This window comes from Lacerta agilis, chromosome 1 (genome assembly GCF_009819535.1).
Source record: "Lacerta agilis isolate rLacAgi1 chromosome 1, rLacAgi1.pri, whole genome shotgun sequence".
NCBI classification, from domain to species: Eukaryota; Metazoa; Chordata; class Lepidosauria; order Squamata; family Lacertidae; genus Lacerta; species Lacerta agilis.
Window position 1 is genome coordinate 81,927,803 of NC_046312.1, and position 19,167 is coordinate 81,946,969.

Genomic DNA, 19,167 nt, shown 5'->3' on the forward strand with positions numbered 1-19,167 from the left:
AAGCTGTCTGTCAAACGCCGGCTCCCTCGGCCTGAAAAGCGAGATGAGCACTGCATCCCATAGTCACCTTTGACTGGACTTAACCATCCAGGGGTCCTTTGGCTTTACCTGTGTTGTAAAACCCTCCCCCCACCCAGACTGTTCATTGCACTTTTCCACATTTTAAGTCATTATGTACTTTTTCTATTGTCACAGTGCACAACTCTCTCCCCACCCCTTGATGTTCTATGCAGTGGTGTCCAAACTTTTTTCAAAGAGGGCCAGATTTGATGAAATGAAGCGCCATGAGGGCCGACCAAAGGGCCAACCAAAGTTGTTAACCTTTTTTTAGGATTGAAGTAGTTGAATTTTAGGATTTTACCCCAGGAAATAAACTGCAACAGGGGCCGGATTAGGCCCCCAAAATGTACTTTGGACATGCCGACATGCCTGTTGTATGGCATATTTCGTGAAGACCTCATCCTGTTTAGAATACACACAGGGTGTATTCACTACCTCTTGGCCAAAAAATAAAAATAATCGGTACTTTTAAGGGAAAGTACTTCAATACTCAGTTCTGTTAACAGGAAAATAACCACAGGCACAGAGATCAATCAGGAAGCAAAAGAAATAAAATTCAAACAGAATGTTGTCTTAGAATGGGTTACATTCATGTGCATTGCCTGGGAATTATAATTTACATACACCTGTAGTCAAACAGGCTACAGCACTTTAGCCACATACAGCAAAGCTTCTTTCTCCTTTTGTCCTAAGAAGGTAGCATGCATAGAATTAAGATACTGACAAACCAGATCTGTCAGTTCAGGGACCTGGGGCAAACTTAAGAGAAGAAAAGAAGCAAACAAAAGCAAAGGTGCAAAGCAGGTGACATCAGTTCTAACCAATCTCAGACCTTCCTCTCAAGGTGCTCAATGTACGTAAAATATCTACATTTCCTAAAGCATGAAATGTCAGCTATTTCCTTGACGTTCATGTCAGCTATTTCCTTGACATTCACAAGTTACAGGATTGGACAGATTTTAAGACTGCTGTCTTGCTGATTGTAAATCCTGTTGAGATCAATTGGATTAAGTTTGAGTAAGTGTGAAATTAAGTTGGACTTCACATCTCTTCTAGCAAGAGCTTTGGGTAACTGCTTATATAATTGATTGGCCATTGATTTGGGCAGGGAAATCAATTGTTCAGGAAGGACACCATTTAACATTTGACAATCCATAGGGTTTTAAAAAAAATGATTTCTAAATTATACTCTTGGCATAGCAAACTGCTTATGCTTCCTTCTCCCCTTGAAGTTACCTTTCATTTAGCTGGGTATGTATGTGGTTTATATGCTACTCATTATATAGCGTGCGCGCGCGCACACACACACACACATATATATGGCAGCCTTGTTTAGGGAAGTTTTAAATGTTTGATGTTTTATTGTATTTTTAGTATTTTTAATATTTTGTTGGAATAATTGATGCTTTTGAATTGTGGTGCTGGAGGAGACTCTTGAGAGTCCCATGGACTGCAAAAAGATCAAACTTATCCATCCTTAAAGAAATCAGCCCTGAGTGCTCACTGGAAGGACAGATCCTGAAGTTGAGGCTCCAGTACTTTGGCCACCTCATGAGAAGAGAAGACTCCCTAGAAAAGACCCTGATATTGGGAAAGATGGAGGGCACAAGGAGAAGGGGACGTCAGAGGATGAGATGGTTGGACAGTGTTCTCGAAGCGATTAGCATGAGTTTGGCCAAACTGTGGGAGGCAGTGAAAGATAGGTGTGCCTGGCGTTCTCTTGTCCATGGGGTCATGAAGAGTCGGACACGACTGAACAACAACAACATAGGTATCTGAAGCCATTTGCACATAACAAAATATGTATTCTATCAAAGTAATTGTTGAACTGAAATACAATTAAGAAGTATATTTATGGTGAAATACAATTAAGAAGTATGTTAATAGTGAAATAATTACCAGTGATATTTTAGGGAGCAGGCTAGCAGGCAGGGCCCATTACTTACATCATAGGAGCCTACACAACAAAACACTGTTGCTTTATGTATTATGTAGTGGATGGACATAGCAGACGACACAGTGATTCTCCAAGCAGCTCTCTTTATTCTCAGGCTGGAACAGAACTGAACTGAAGGGCTGAGCCAGCCTGCTTATATAGTACTTAGTAACATGCAACAGTAACAACTCTCTCTAGCTACCCAATCCTGAATGACACTCTCAATCCTTCATTTGCATGTGGACCTGAGTGAGAACTGCAGTCATGGTGGGCAGAGTGAAACTATATACACAACACCCCTAGTGGCCTAGGGTGAGAACTTCAATACATAACAGTATGTAGGTTTTATTTTATTTGTTTCTTATCTTATATTTTGGAAATAATAATAATAATAATTTATACCCCACCCATCTGGCTGAGTTTCCCCAGCCACTCTGGGCGGCTTCCAACAGAATGTTAAAATACAATAATCTATTAAACATTAAAAGCTTCCCTAAACAGGGCTGCTTTCAGATGTCTCCTAAAAGTCTGGTAGTTGGTTTTCTCTTTGACATTTGGTGGGAGGGTGTTCCACAGGGCGGGTGCCACTACCGAGAAGGCCCTCTGCCTGGTTCCCAACTTCCCTGTAACTTGGCTTCTCGCAGCGAGGGAACCGCCAGAAGGCCCTAGCACTGGACCTCAGTGTCCGGGCTGAACGATGGGGGTGGAGACACTCCTTCAGGTATACTGGACCGAGGCCGTTTAGGGCTTTAAAGGTCAATATTGAATTGTGCTCGGAAATGTACTGGGAGCCAATGTAGGTCTTTCAAGACTGGTGTTATTGTGGTCTCGGTGGCCACACCCAGTCACCAGAAATGTACATCCAGGTGTGTTTTTCTTTAAAAAAATTGGGGGGGGGGCCAAGAGAGTGGGACCCTAAGATATAACTTGTTCAGCTTCAACGTAAATCCGGCACTGATGGCGATGGAAACTTGTGATTCTGGGGCCTGGGCCCGCTCCCGAGGTTCTCATCCCCTCTTACTCGGCCTATGTTCCAGGGCCACGCCCCGGCTTTGGCAACAGGCGCCGCAGCTTGGCCCGCTCGCCTTGATTTGAGCGGGCCGCCTTCCCTTCTTCTCCGCCCCTTCTGTTGGTTGTTAGGCACGTGGTGCAAAGCGAGCACGCCGGCTGGCTGGCGAGCGCAATTTAGCCCGAAAAGCGCCGGGTGCTGCTGCGTCCCGACTCTGCGCATCCGAGGCGCCCGCCTTGCGCGCCCCTGTTTCCCCCTGCGCTCTCCAATAGGGAGCAGTAGGAGCACCTTTGCAGACCTCCCTGCTTGGCGCTCCGAGAGGGATGTAATTCTCTCCCCAGCGCCTCGGCAGCCTTCAATTTCTCCCGCTCTTCTGGAGATCCACCCCCGGCGAATCTCAGCAGCCGAGGCGTCGGCGTCCGTTCTCCCTGCTTCCCACCGTCCCCTCCTTCCTTCATTCCACCTCGCTTCGCCCGCCGGGTCTTGCGGCTGGGGCTGCCTCTCCCTCTCCCCAGACGCGCACGGACGCCGCGGGCGGAGGAGAGCGCGCTTAGCTGGGATGGCAGCGGGTGCCGCGCGGGGCTGAAGCCGGAGCGGCGCCCGCCATGGCCAAGCAGTACGACGTGCTCTTTCGCCTGCTGCTCATCGGGGACTCGGGCGTGGGCAAGACCTGCTTGCTGTGCCGCTTCACCGACAACGAGTTCCACCCTTCGCACATCTCCACCATCGGTACGCCGGGGCTGGTGGGGCGGGGAAGGAAGAGAAGTCGGGGGAGGGGGAGATCTGCCAGCCCGGCCTCTTCCACCGTCTCCACCGGGAGCGGGGACAAAGGCTGAGGAGGGCCGACGAGATTCGCCCTCGAACAAGAGGGAGCCGCGGCGACTCCTTCGTTGGGCATCATCTGGGGCCGGGCTCGAGGGAGGGAGACTTCGTGGGCCACACTTGCGGCCTTGGGGGCTTGGCTGCTGGACTGGGGGGGGGGGGAGGGGAGGGGTGGCTGGGTTGCATCGCGGGTAAAGACACTGCGTCTTTGGCACCGATTAAGATGAGAGTGTACCTGCACAGTTGCCCATAGCAAGCCCCGAGAGGGAACCGGGGGAGCAGGCTCCCTGAAGCAAAGCTGACACCCCTTACTAAGGCAGGGGTCGTGGAAAGCGCCCCCTTCTCCCCGAATTCCCCCCCCCCTTCAGTGCCTAAGCTTCCAGTTACCTGTTGTTAGATGCTGCACCAATACCGGGCCTTGGCTCCTGCGTTGCCTGTGTTGGGAGCCAGTTTTTGTTCAATAACCGCCCGGCTCTCCGGTCACTGTACATGTTGCTGCTGCTGCTGCTAAATGCAGTAATGCCAGCTCACCTCAAAGGTGAAAATAAATGCGACGTCATTGTTCGAAAATATGAGGTAGGCATAACACCATGAGTCATATGGAGGTGGGGAGCGGATGGAAGAGAGAAAGACAGAGGGAAGGCAGACCTGCTTTGCTTTCTGAAATCCCCAGTGGTGGCTATGCTGGTCCCAGGGAATAAAGTCAGCTCCTCATGGGCTCTTAAAAAAACAGCCCTCTGATAAGTCCGACCTGAGCCTAAACCCATTACTTGGAATATGCCTGCTTCTTTGGAATATCTGCTTTTTTTGTGGGTGTTAGCAGGCACATATGTGTGCTGAGAATCTGGAAGCAGCTACTGTATGAGCACATTCTATTTTTAGACACAGGAGTGACTTGTGCGAGCATGCTGGTGAGCTCAGAACATAACACGCAAAGCATCCTTAAGAGACTAAACATTGGATGTGCCCCGTTTTTCTGAGTGATGTGCAGGGCATATCTGACGTGGCCAATAGCAGAATATAAGGATAAACTGGGGTTTTAGCTGTTTGTAGCACTAGGCTTTTATATTTTGCATTTATATTCCACCTTTTCTCCAATGAGCTCAAGGAAGTAGAGATTTTTGGGTGGTTTCTTTTTGCTTTTGCAAGGGGGTTTAGTTGGTTGGGAAAAACATTGCCTGCTTCCCCCCCCCCCCAATTTTATTTATTGGGAGTGTAGGTGTTTGGCCAGTTGAGGGGCAGTTCTGAGCATCACCAGTTTTTCTTCTGTGAAATGGGTACTTTATGGTGCGTTTGACAGTTTCTTAGATATCGGAATATGCTCTTGCATCCCAAAAGGTTTGGGACCCCTGCTACGACAGCTGCACCACACTAGCTCCAATGGTTTGCCTTCACTGTTGGACACAGTGTGCCTCTGGATACCAGTGGCCAGAAACTGCAGGTGTGGAGAATGATGTTGCCCCTGGGTCCTGTTTGTTGGCTTCCTGTGGTGATCTGGTTGTCCACTGTGAAAACAAGAGTGCTGGACTAAATGGGCCTTGGCCTGATCCAGCAGGGCTCCTCTTCTGTTAGCTCTGTTGGTCATGAAACACCTTTTAAAACATGAATGGAGGTTCCCAGAGAATGACCTCAGTTAGGCCCCAGAGTTCTGAAATTAGGCACAAAGCTTTCATCTCAGAAGGTGTGACTCCTAGCTTGCCTTTCATTTGCAGAAATGTAGCAAACGTCCAAAAATAACATGTAGATCATGCAGGATTTTTTGGGTGGTGGTGAGATAATGAAGCATTGCTTGAAATGTGGTAAAAGAAGGCTGTGGCTGAGCTTCCCCACTTGCCTCTGACTTTGCCTGCTGAGGGCAACATGTTGATGTTTTCCTGTAGAAACCATTTGTTTCTACCATTGTGCTAGGCATGCATAACCTATAGCAGGGGTGGGGAACATTTTTTTTTTCAGTCCAAGGGCCACATTCCCTTCTGGGCAACTGTCATGGGGCCACATGCCAGTAGGTGGGGCCAGAGGCCAAGGTGGGTGGAGCAACAAATGCAAATTTTACATCTGTACAATAAGTTAGTTTGTACACACACTCATGCACACACTTCTCTATCCTGCATCCAGGCAAGCAAAAGGCAATGCAGGTTTTCAAGGACACATTCCAGGCAGTCAAAAGTATTCAAGATAACTATGAAGCCGGGAGGGTTAGGGGTGTGGCCTGGGGAGAGTAGGTGCCATATAGAGAGGTGTGATTGGCTGCATTTGCCCTCTGGGCCTGAAGCTCCCCAGCTATGGCTCAATTCCTCGGGCTTGCATTCAGAGGCTGGCAGTTTAAGAAGAAAGCTGCTTTGGGGCATGTCCATATTGACATGGCTCCATCTGAAAGAGCTCTGTAGCCCTAATCAGACATAGGACTTGTAGGTAAGGCCAACACACATGTGGGGGGGTTGAGCATTAGTGCTACTAGAGGAGTGTATTGAAGCTATTAATTTCAGATTTGAGTACTTTCCTATCATGGTCTGTTTTAGGAAATGGGGTGAAATTCCCTTTGCTTCCTGTTTAAATACTTTTGTAGTCAGTAGTCAAGAAAAAAATTGAACTGGGATTTTTTTAAAGAGTAATTACAGAAATTTGCACCAGAAAATTTCCAGTTTGCATTGGAATGCGTTCATTTCCTCTAGAGAGTGGTCTAATTTAGCAAGTTTATATTACTTGTATTTAGTAAACCAACCTAAAATCATTGACACTGCCAAGCTTGCATAATACCGGTATTTGTTTGCAGTTGGCACCCATTGTTACTAGCAAACTTATGAAAAGGAAAACTGTCCATACAGAAATAAAGCTCTGATTTTCAAAAGCTTTCTTGGAACTTCTGGTGCTAAGAAAACAAGGTTTTCTGCTTAGCCCCATGATTTCTTGTAAATCATGCTTTTCCAAATTTCACCCGATTCCTCACTCGTGATATGTATTTGCATCCATATGCTACAGAGTCTGTCCTCTCTTCTGCCCCTCCCCAGTTGTTTAATATCCTCCAATAAGTCTCTGATTCTTCCAGTAACTTATCTGGCCAGTGAACAGGCTTTAAGCTGTATTACAATTTGTAGAATCCTGAGGGTCATCAACTGAAGCCAAGCATAAAATAGTGCTTCATGAAAGCAGACACTCATTAAGAATCAAGCAAATATTCGGTCCAGGGCAAAAATCCATTCTTGGTTTCCCCACAAGGTTTCTTTGTTCAAGCCCTCAAATTTAGCGAGGGAAGCCTTTTAGTTGTTGCTATCGTCAAACAATTGAGAAACACTGAGTACCAAGTAGATCATGGCCTACCTTCTGCCTAATGCTGCTGCTATCCAATGTACCAAGAGAACAATGGTAGTAAACAGAATGGCCGAGCCACTTCCACTTCCAGGGTGTGCCCTAACTACCCCCTTTGTAGGCTTCTAGCAAAATATACTACTCACAATGGTGTTCACACAGGTAGATTACCTCCTTTTAGCAGGGGTGGAGCCACCAGATATTTGCAGGACTCCAACTCCCATTAGTCCCAGCCAACATGGCCAATTGTAAGGAATGATAGGAGTTGTAGTCCATCAACATCTGGAGGGCCACAGGTCCCCCACTCTGCTTTATAGGGGGGAAATCAAGTATTAAATGGTCTTCATTCAGGTGAGTAGGCACTGAAGACTATCACTATGTTGGGTTTTCAGCCCCCACTTCCCTATTCTCCTGAGATGGGAAATTAGGAGGGTTGCGGAAGAGTGGAGTTAAGAGAAGTGCCACCTCTCTTGAAAAGCTTGTTCTTTGTGTGACTTGCTGCTTAGATCTGCTTGAACTTAAACCCACTCAGGTTGACCATTGCCGGTTTTAGCCAGGTAGCTTGTATGTATGAATAAGCTATGTAATGGGATATGTTCCTCCTTGAGTTTATATTTTCTCCAGCAGTGGACCATTTCCAAAACAGTCCTGTTCTCCCACACAGTGACGCAAGCGCACAGTCCTCATCTGCGTTAAGTTAATGAAGTTCTCATTGTGACCACAGAGCGAGTAGAAAATGCCTTGCGGAGTACAAAAGATCACTCTCAACTTGTTCCTGCTTGGTGAATCGTGCACGATATGTGAGTCAACCTCAGAAAGCTACACAATTTTCTGAGGAGAAAATAAACTTAATCTTGGATCAGGGAGCTTTTTGTGCAGAATGCAAGGCTTTGTTTTGCTGGATCAGGCCAAGTGTCCATCTAGTTCAGCAATCTGTCTCCCAACAGAAGCTAGCTGGGTTCCTGGAGGAAATTCATAAGCAAGGCATGAGGGTCACCGTCTCTTTTGGTTTGCAATCAGTTTCTGATAATTGGAACTATACTGCCTCTTAACATTTATTTCTCATAGTTAACAACCACTGGTAGATGTAAGAACCTGCCTCACACCAAGGCAGACCACTGGTCCACCTACCGTGGTCTTGCCTTCTCTACCCTGATAGGCAGCACCTTTCCAGGCTTTCAGATGGGGCACTTCCCTCAGCCATGTCTGAAGATGCCAGTGATTGGACCTGGGGCCTTTTCCATGCAAAGTACCTGCTCTCCCATTGGGCCACTGCCTGTTTTGTAGCCACTAACGTGCCCAATCATGGATCTAAAAGCTGTTGTCTTATGGATTCACTTCTGGGTTTGATTGCCACAGTTTCTTAAGCTATGGCTGACATGAGGAAGGCCTCATGCAAGGCTTATAAAGCTGGTACTCTCAAGCAGCTCTGCCCTGCCCTGCAACCAGAAGAGGGACAAACTCAGAAGAGAAATATTGCAAGGCAGCAGGTAGGTGCTGCTTGGTTTGGGCATATGCGTTACTATTGAGGTGTTTTGTCAGCCAAGCTTTATCGCGCTGTGGCACACCACCTTGGAAAGACGGGTTGCGTAAGAAGCTGTGTGCCGCTTTGGTGGCATTTATCTTGCAGTCCCCCGTGCTGCTGAAAGGTACCTGCTTCTTCAGCAGTGTGGGCAAGCAGCTGCAGTAGAAACTTCAAAGAAACACACTGAGTCTTTGGTGCTTTCTGCTTTCGCTGGCTCTCCTGCAGAGAACTGGGGAGTTGTTCTTATACGAGGAGAAAAGGCTTCAAAAGAATCTAGACCGGATCACAGATAAGTTGACGCTCCACAGCCTACCAAGGTTAGATCTCCAACCTCTGGCAAAATGAAGGTGAATTCGCTAGTACGGTACTTTCCCATGGTTCCTTTCATGGGTATGTTCCCTACTCCAGTAAGATTTTCTTGTCCTGTTTTTATACTATTTACACACACACACACACACACACACCATGGCTGAGTATGCAAAGGCAATGTATGTTAGATTGTATAGTAAACTATTCCTTTATTACCCACATTGGCCTAGACCAGAGGTGGACAGCCAGCGCCCCTCCATATGTTGTTGGACTCCAACTATCATCAACCCCACCAATGGCCAGGCCCAGCTCTGGGATGGAAATAGCCTTGGTCACCCTGGTGGATGATGTGCTCTGGAGGAAGGATGGAAGGAGTGCTACCCTGTTAGTATCGAAAGCCACTGAGAAGTCCAGGAAAGCTCTCAACCATAGTATCCTTCTGGGTCAACTATTGGGTATTGGACTTAGTTGACACTATTTTACATTTGTTCTTGTTGTTCCATGATGGAAGTTCTCGGGTGATAATGTTGGGTAAATCTTGCCCTGTGCCCTATGGCTTTCAGGGTGCCCCAGGGCTCTGTTTTGTCTTCCGTGTGTTTTAAGAGCTGCATGAAGCTACTGGGGGGAGTCATCCAAAGGTTGATGACATGGAACTGTGTCTTTCTTTTCCATCTTCTGATATCAGGTTTTCGAAACTCTAAACTGGTGCCTGGAAGCAATTCTGAGATGGATGAGGGCGAACAAGCAGAGGTTAAATCCAGGCAAGGCGGAGGTGCTGTGGGCTGGATATCCCCCAGATGAGGTTCCACTTCCCCATAAAGACCCAAGCCCACATTGCAAATGCTGCTGGCTTGGGTGCTGAATAGTGAAGCCCAAGTAGTGTCGGTAGCTAGGGGTGTGTTTCATCCGTTTCAGCTGGTATGCCAATGGTGGCCATTTCTGCAGAGGACAAAATTAGCCACAGTGATCTATTTCCAGGCTAGACACAGATAAGGCACTCTGCGTGGGGCTGCCTTTAAATAGTGTCTAGAAACTTCAACTGGTCCAAAAGGCAGTCGCCATAGTCCTGATGGGTATACTGTTGTCAGTGTCAACATCCTCTATATTATAGCAAGTATACTGGCTTTGTAGACCCATTTTAAAGGGCTGTTTTTAAACTTTGAAGCCCTAAAAGGTTTAGGCTATGAGCTGTCTGGCAGCACCTGTGACATCTTGCCCACACACTGAGACCTCAACCAGAGGCCTGCTTGGTGTGTTCACCCCGTAGTTCTGTGAGATTGGAGACCATCAGAGTGAGAGCACTAGTTTGAGTTGATTAAAATGAGCTCTTCCTAGCTACTGACTCAGCTGCTGTAGTGTCATGGAGTTTGTATGAATATGTCAACTGCTCAGAAGTTTAAAAGAACTGTCAGCGCTGTATGGCAAGGCCAGAGACAGGTTGGGCTACTGGTGAGAAGGGAGGATCCAGCTCCTTAACAATGGTGATCTACTCTTAGATTGTGTGTGTGTGTGTGTGTGAATGTTGTTTGCATATTAACATAGTGGGGTGGTTGTGCAGTAGACTGAAGAGAAGATAGATAGAGGGGAAGAAATTCAATGTAGCACCATGGCATTGGTTCCGTCAGTGCAAGCATTTCAGCTTGCCAGATGGAATGATTCCCCCCCCCCCCTTCTCCCAAGCACTGTTCTGGGGAAATCTATCAAGCCCCCTAAGAGCCAATTTTTGGATGGGGGGAAGCAGTGTTGCGCTAGTGGAAGGACTTGCACAATCTTCTGCTAGCGGGACTCCGTTGAATCAAGCCCAAGGAAGATGCTGCACATGAGAAACACGTACATGGATATTTGTGGGTTTCCATCACATAACCTAATTACACTCAGCAGAATCTACTGGATAGGGATGGAGTTGCCCTTGTAACTTACCTTTTTGCTTTTGTTATTCACAGGAGTCGATTTTAAAATGAAGACTATAGAAGTAGACGGCATTAAGGTCCGAATACAGATCTGGTAAGTGATTTTAGCTATTGCAGTGTAGGTCTTCGGACAGAGAGCTGAACCCTGGATCTGGGAGACCAGATAAGAGTTTCTTGCTGTGAATACATTGTGAGAACTTTGGCGAGTTGCCCATTCTCAGCCTCAGTTCTTTTATCTGTAAAATGGGAATGGCAAGTAACTCACCCAGCAAGATTGTCATAAAGTGAACATGCAGAGAGACTGTAAAGTTCTCCAAATGAAGTGCTTGGTAAATTATCAAAAGTAGCAGGGAATCAATAAGTGGTTATTGAACACCATCTGCAAAGAGAGGTCTAGTAGGACTGAGAGGGAGAGGCCATTTGGGTTCCTGGGCAGTAATGTAACAGGTTGTTATATACCATGTGTGTAATGTAGCCTTCCTGTGGTTGCCTGAATGGGGACTGGGGCTGTTTTTTGGGGTGTGGATTAAAGCTCCATGCCTAAACTGCAATTGAGGCCATTTCAAACTATTGTTGTTATTTAGAAAAACATACTTCTCTCTTTTAGGTAGCTACCCAGCACCACTGGTGCTTTATCCTGTTTTCATGCAATAGAAAGGGACTGGTTTTGACCCAGGAAGTTTTCCACTTTATGGAGTTGGTTTATAATGTGATAATCTTTTCTGGGAAGACCCTAGATGTGATTGCCTTCACAGGAGTAGATTTAAAACAGCCCAGCAGGGAGCAGTCAAATTGCATAAACCTCCATAGCTGAAGTGATCCTGTGTGTTCTTGGGTGCTTGTACTGCAAGGAAATTGCCTTGTGACAATATTAGTGACGATGGCCATTTGTGGATCAAAGAGCAAGTCGGTCATAAGATGATACTGCAGAGCAACAATTAGTCATGCTTTATGACGACTTGACTGCAGTTTAGCACAAATCTGCTGTTTGGGCTCGTCTTCTGACGTGGTAGAAAGTCACGGCTGCATGTTAGGAAGTGTGTTTGGCAGTTACTTTAGCAGGGGTGAGGAGGAGGAATTTGTGTAATGATGAGAACTATTCCTGACTATCCACCGCTCACTTTGCATAATGCAGAGGGCGATCTGGGATAACGGGGGCCCAGTCCATTACATCAGCTGAGGCCAGTTACCATTTGGCTCCTCTTCTCCCTGAACTATTTCTGTTCCAGCTGGTCACTCTTAAGAACTACCATGTAACTCTTAAAGAACTGATGCCCAACTTTTCTTATTTTCCTCTTGTATCGTGTATCTTAGTTTGTAAGCCTGTGGGCAGTGGCTCTTTTGTTCTTTAATCTCTGGACAGTGCTTTAGTAAATTCTAAGCACTTTGTAAACGATTAGCAGAATCCCAACACTGCACAAGGAGACCTTAGCTTGCACAACAGGACTTCACCTTCCTCTCCTCCTCTTGCAGCCCCTTCCCCCCTGCCCCATGCCAAAATCTGCTCTGGAGCTTATCCCAACCCTCCAGTGCTGATTTTGAGGGACTGCAGCAGGGAGGAGAGAATGGTGAAGTCCTGTTTCATAAGCAGAAGTCTGTTCCACTCACTCACGGGCAGCGCTGGATACAACCCAATAGCTGATGGTAATAATTCCCTTGTCCATGTGAGCGGCAACTCTGCTGCAGTCCAGATGCATCCTGGGGATAAAAATTGCAGTGCATGGCCCTCAGTCTGTGTGTAACTTGGAGCAAATGACGTCTGCTTTTGTTCCAGGGACACTGCAGGTCAGGAGCGATACCAGACCATCACGAAGCAGTACTACAGGCGAGCCCAGGTAAAACTTGTTTTCTCCTAGACTAGAAGTAGTGCGAAAAGCGTGGAGAGACCTAGGGATGACTAGCTGGCTTTTGCAGGAATTTCCCCAGCATTGACCTCGGTGCTATTTCTCTGACATCTTCATTTGTTGCCAGAGATGCAAGCAGAGTGTAACCAGAATTCATGGAGATGACCTGACAGAGGTGGACAGCTCTGGAATTTTCTCCATTTTTTGATATTGAGTGGAATTAAACATCGTGTTAAGGAGATCGTCCTGCTGAATTGAATCCCGCCTCCCTTTCACCCATGCACTATTCTGGGGGTTTTCCCTACCCTCTGAAGCAGAATTGGAGGAGGGCACAGGGAGAGGAGCAGTAGTATTGTTGCACCAGTGGATCTTGTTGCAGTAGCTTCTGCAAGTGAAACAACTTACTTGAATCCAGGCCATAAGTTCCTACTTGGAGACAGACACAGAGACACACACAACTTTGGGGCCAGTGCTGACAAAGGTTAGCACCGGAACACAGAAAAGGTCCCAACATTAAACCTCAGCTAAATTGAAAGGCAGCAAGCCAGCAGTCCAGTGTTGGGGATGTCAGCTGGCCTCAAGGGCTGAAGACAAGCTGCATACTTTAGGAATTTAGTGTTACTGGTGCTGTCTTGGTGCATAAAATGCAGTGATGTTGGCCCATGAGAAAGCAATCCAAAAACCCACGGGAAAGGCGCTGAGGGGAGAGATATATTCGATCGCCACGGCCAACTGGAGAAGCAGCGCCTTTCCCGCGGGGCATTCTCAGTCTGCTTGCCTCCTGCCACTCTGCCCACCCTACAGGCAGAGGCTGCGTGGGGGAAGCTGTGTGCGATCTGTTTTTTCTGTGCAGCGTGGCTCCATTTGTGTGCGGGCGGCGCAACGTTACACAGGGGGAGCGCAAGGCGCAATGTTTCGCTGATGTTAAAGGCGCAGGGAGGGGATACTGCTTCAATTGCCGCACCACTCCTGTGTAACGTTGCACCGCCCGCGCACAAATGGAGCTGCGTGAAGACACCGCACGGCAAAACAGAGTGCCTACAGCCTCCCTCCCTGCTGTAGGGTGGGCAGAGTGGGAGGAGGCAAGCAGAGCCAGGAGCTGCGACTGCTAGAGCAAGTTCTGTATTTATATATTTAATTGCTGTATTCCATGGATAAGACGACCCACGTTTTTAGACCTAAAAAATTGGGTAAAAAAAACCTCGTCTTATAGATGGAAAAATATGGTAAATGTTGTGCCCCCTGACTGCTGCCTGTAGGTCACCTGTTGCTGGCCGCTTGATGCCCTGAGCCATAGTGGTGCTAGATCTCTGAAACATGAAGCCTAGCGTATAAGGAGCGTTTAGTAAAACTGCAGCCAAAGAAGCCTGCTGTATTTCTGCAGGGAATGCAGACTGATTAGCCAGGTCCCCAGAGGGAAAGACTGACATATTCATTAAACAGTTGTCTGTTATCTAGCATGGTGGCAGCCTGCTCTGTAACCATCTTGTAGGAACAACTGTCAAAACACAAATGCTTTTGGTTTATCGGTAGTAGTTAAAGGCCACATCTGCCATGAAGGTTTCACAGTGAGCTTGGCCTACATGCAGATGGATGCAGAATCTTAAGAAGAAGACAGAAGAAAGGATAATCCCCAAATGTCTAGTTCCTCCTCTTCAACCCTCCAGCATAATTCCTGGGCAGAGGTGCATAGGAAATGTCCTGTTAAATTAACAATTACACACACAAACACACACACACACACACACACACACACACACCCCTTCCCTTTAAGTAGAAGTCATTTCACCTTTGGGTTTATGTTGCATGTTGTACTCCATTCTGTTTTCTTGACCTGGTTCTCTCCCCAGGGGATATTCTTGGTATACGACATCAGCAGTGAGCGCTCATACCAGCACATCATGAAATGGGCCAGTGATGTAGATGAGGTAAGCAAGGAGGTCTCGCTGCTTCTTCCCCCTATTGTTGGGGACTGTTGGCCCCAGTGTGGGAGAAGTTGCCATGGCAAAATCGGATGAACTACTCCTGCTCAAGGCCTGTGTGTGTATATACATGCACTCTCTTGTCTTGAGAAGCCTTGTTCAAACAGAGAAATAGCACGTTTGGCTTAGGTGTTTGGTTTATCTAGAGATTGTAGGATTAAAATAGCCTTGGGAATTCAACAGACAGTCCGGATGTCCTTGAAAAAAGGCATAACACTTTTGGGGTGTTCTTATTTCCTGTAAAAGGGCTTATACCTTGTGTTAGCTCCTCAGTATTTAGCAAGTGCTAACTAGAAGATTATGCAGGGACTAAAGGAACATCTAATATAAATCTGAGCTGTATTATGCCATCTCTGCTGCGACAATAACTATTATATTGTTTTGCATGTAAACCATCCAGTGAATATTTATTGATAGGTGGCTATATAAATGTAATAATAAATAAAATACACTGCTGTTGAATAACTGATGGAGGCATCTTGGATACTGCCAGGGTGCTAACTTTGTGTCCTTGTGCACATACATTCTGCCTTTACACTGTTAGGGAATTTTTATAGATTAGCCTTTGCCAGGTTGGTGCCCTCCAAATGTGTTGAGACTACAACTCCTATCAGCCTCAGCCAGTCCTGGGGCTGATGAGAGTTGTGGTCCAGAACACCTGGAGGCACTGGGCTGGTGAAGGTGGTGTACATTTTTACATGGTGACTCTTAACACTCTGCCACAACTGGCACTGAAGTAATCTTCTGCTTTTGCAGTCAACTTAATGGGGAGATGAACAGGTCTGGACTGAAGGAGATGCTGTTGGGCATGTGCGATCAACTCTGTTGGCCCCTGGGTTTGGGGGGATTTTCTAGCTGCCCTGTTTCTTTGATTGGCTTTGGTCTGTGGAACCCCTATTTTCTGTAAGACCATCCTGCGATTCTTTTAATTGCTTTGTTAAGATCAGAAATGTGTTGGGCAGAGCCATTTTCCAGATGTTTGTGTTGCAGTAGTGGAAGAAGCCAGTTGCTATGAAAATTCTCTGCCCTGTGCAACAGTTAAAAGGCAACAGGAATGGTGCATTTGACAATCCCAAGTCTGAACAGTGCTGTACAGCTCAGCTTTTAACTATGCTGCTTCTAATCTATGCTGGTTGGGATGGCCTAAAGTCTCTCCCTTCTCTCCAGTATGCCCCAGATGGCGTCCAGAAGATCCTCATTGGGAATAAAGCAGACGAGGAGGAGAAGAGGCAAGTAGGCAAAGAGCAAGGCCTCCAGGTAAACTTCTTGGGTAGCTGCTACCGTAGTTGTTCTCCTTTGAGACCTAAACCTGACTCATAGCAGATGATATAGTAAAACTGACAGTGCCAGGTGGGTCAGACCATCTACAAAGCAGATGCTCTGCCACTGAGCTGATTCTGTTCACTCAGGCCTTGTAAATAACAATGTTATTTACATCGATGTTATTTACATGGGCCTCTCTGTTTTTTAAATCTGTTTTAACACTGGCGGTGCAGTGAGTTCTGCTTTCGTTGTGTTTACGTTGCTTTTTATTTAAATGGTTTTATGTTTTTAATTGTTTTCTTAATTATTAAATGTGAGATGACCGGAGAACCTTGTTATGGGATGGCATACAAGTGTCATAAATAAATGAGGCCAACTTGTTCCACACTGTACCACTTCAAACTGCAAATGGGGCCTCATATGTTTGGATCTTGCCCCATACACCTCCCCAACCAAATTCCTCTATATAAGACAATGGCATTGTCAGGAACCCTTCTTCCTATATGATAGGTTCTGTTGTTGTTGTTGTTGTTGTTCAGAAGCACATGCAGTTGTGTGAGCCCCCCACATAGTCTGGTATTGTCAGGAGCAGGTTGATTGCCTCATCTGCTGTGGGTATGAACTAGGGCAGAGTCTGATCTAGAAAATTAGATGGTAGGAGCAGTTAAATTTTGTCAAGGTCCAGGAACTTGTGGAAATGAGTTCTGGAAGCTGGTTTCCTTCTGGCATAGACAAGCTCTGTTTTACCGTGTTCCTGGGTCACTGTTTATATTATAGGTGGCACTGGGGTCTGGAGCTGGACTTCATTCTACTAATTTTTCCAGCTCTGGTAAATCAGAGACACGCTATGCCTGTAACAGTGCTCTTTCCCCCCATTCAGAAACTTCAAATGTTACCTAGCCTGTTTTTTTAAATAATAATAATAATAATAATAATAATAATAATAATAATAATAATAATAATACAAGTTACCTTCTCAGTCTTGGAGGTGGTGATGTAAGAATGTTCTAGTTTCTTCAGATCTATCTGACAGTCACTATTACATCTGTATGTAAAGCTGTCGGAACTTCTGTCTTCCAGCTGGCCAAGGAGTATGGCATGGATTTCTATGAAACAAGTGCCTGCACCAACTTAAACATCAAAGAGGTAAGAACTCTGCATATGGAACTTCCAGGTGTTTGGTGCTTTGCAGCCAGTGTATCACCTTTGCAGAGCAAGTGGAGATACAGAACAAAAGAGATCATGGTGGAGAATCCTTGGGCTCACCTGTAGTTTTTGACCATAGCAGCCAGTAGGCACCTCACTTTTGGGAGAGAAAGCAAAGTTGCACTATATATTGTTGCAAATGTAACATATATATTTAATCTCAGAAGTACTTACACTTACATACGGTGGTGTATCTGGATTCACACACACCCATCTACTGTAGCCTTTCGTGCCATATCCCATACCTGTTCTGGATGGTCTCTATACCCTCAGGAGTGGCTTTGCAGTGGGCTACAGTGGGCAGCAAAATTGGGGTCTGTTGGATACGCCCCTATATGTGATAATATTAGCAGTGTCAAAACTCATACATAGACATATTTAAGCATGCACGTAACTCTCCTGCGTAAAACTGGATTGTAAATTGATTCTTGCATGTAGCAAATAAAAATTGCCACCAAGTGGGAAACCAAACTGAAAGTTTGAGAAGTAGTCTTTAAAAAAAAAAAATCTACCTCAAATGTCTAAAACATTTAGAGATGTGCACCCAAGCACACTAGTAAGTACATTGTGGGCTAGTAACTTGTGTAGACTTGTTTGCTGATCTAAAGCTATGTACTAAACCTCACTTTAAAAAACAAAAACAAAAAAACCCTAATCTCTTTCAGTCTTTCACTCGTCTGACAGAGCTGGTCCTGCAGGCCCATAAGAAGGAGCTGGACGGACTCCGCACGTATGCGGCTGATGAACTGAACCTGGTTGAGCTGGAGGAAGAGGCAAACAAGCCAGAGGGCACAGAGCACTCCCCCAAGACCTGCTGGTGCTGAAAGCCTCCCAGTGCTCTTCCTTTTCTTCTGTCCCCCAGTGCAGGCAGAGAGGCTCCCACCTAGAGAGGGCTCCATCTCTTTGGTCTCTGGTTGCCTGCCTGCCCACTCTCTGCCCTGCTGGATCCTCTTTGGATTTCCTGGTGTTTCTCCTTGATTGGTGATTTCTGTTGTTCCCCCAAACTCCCTGGATCCAAATCTCTCTTCAGGGGGGCTCACAATATGCAGAACATCACCCCGCCACCTTTGCGGAAGAGCTGTGGTTGGGGATCGCAGCAGCCGAGGCCTATTCAGAAGCCTCTCAACCTCCAGGTGCTCTGCAGCCTTGCCCTTTTCCAGGGGGCAGCTGAGCCGGTTGGGTTCTGTGCCTGGGTGCAGCTAGGCCTGTCCTCTGAGAACAGGGCGCTCAAGGAGGGAGGAATGTCCCGCTTCATTCACTCTCCTCCAGACAGACCGTTTGCTTGCACACCCTCAATAGCAGGCCTGCTGAAGGCTTGTCCGTTTGTATCTGCTCCCCGCCCCCATACATTGCCTTGCCATTTCAGCATCTGCCCTAATGCCTGTACAGCTTTGTGCAGGGTTGGGGCTTTGCGGCTGTATTGGATAAAGTGTCTTGTACATACCTGGCTGCCTGGAGGTTGTTGTTAAAATAAACCTCTCATCATGGCACCTCGCCAAATTGTTCCAAAGTGCGCAGTGGCATCTCTTGCCCTGCTAAGTGTAAGCTGCTGGGAGCAGCAAGAGTCTAGCCCTGCTGGGGAAGGGGTAGGATGATGGAAATTTGGGGCTTTAAATTCAGACTCGCCTTACCAGTTGCAAAGAATGTTTGCTTCTTCCTAGGCCAAACTAGGCTCCTATTTTTAACTCCTTTGCACACCAAGCAAAATCCTTGCCTACTATATTTACTCGAAAATTTTGTAGGGCATCTTTGCTTGGCTCCCCTTGGGTATCTTTGGTGGTGCAGGTACATCAGGCACCCGCTTAGCCTATATCCCTGCACCAATGGAGGCAGAGAGACCACCCTATCTGTGTGTCACCTGTGTGGAACTGGCTTTGAGAGCCCCCTTGGAATGACTTTGCCAACTATTCACCAAAGCGCTGATATGGAACCACACTGTAATCTCTGCATAGAGCCTTCCCTCATTTGTTTCTTCTCACTCTTGAGGTCCAACCT

At 46.6% G+C, this 19,167-nt stretch overlaps 1 protein-coding gene across 1 annotated transcript; it reads left to right on the forward strand.

The window, feature by feature from the left end:
- The first annotated feature begins 3,485 nt into the window (after nt 1-3,485).
- Nucleotides 3,486-18,639, forward strand: RAB15 (RAB15, member RAS oncogene family). The gene is made up of 7 exons (XM_033159462.1): nt 3,486-3,734; nt 10,911-10,971; nt 12,652-12,712; nt 14,572-14,649; nt 15,871-15,960; nt 17,047-17,112; nt 17,838-18,639. The coding sequence occupies exons 1-7, from the start codon at nt 3,611-3,613 to the stop codon at nt 17,994-17,996; spliced, it is 639 nt and encodes a 212-aa protein (XP_033015353.1). The 5' UTR covers nt 3,486-3,610; the 3' UTR covers nt 17,997-18,639.
- The last annotated feature ends 528 nt before the right edge of the window (nt 18,640-19,167 follow it).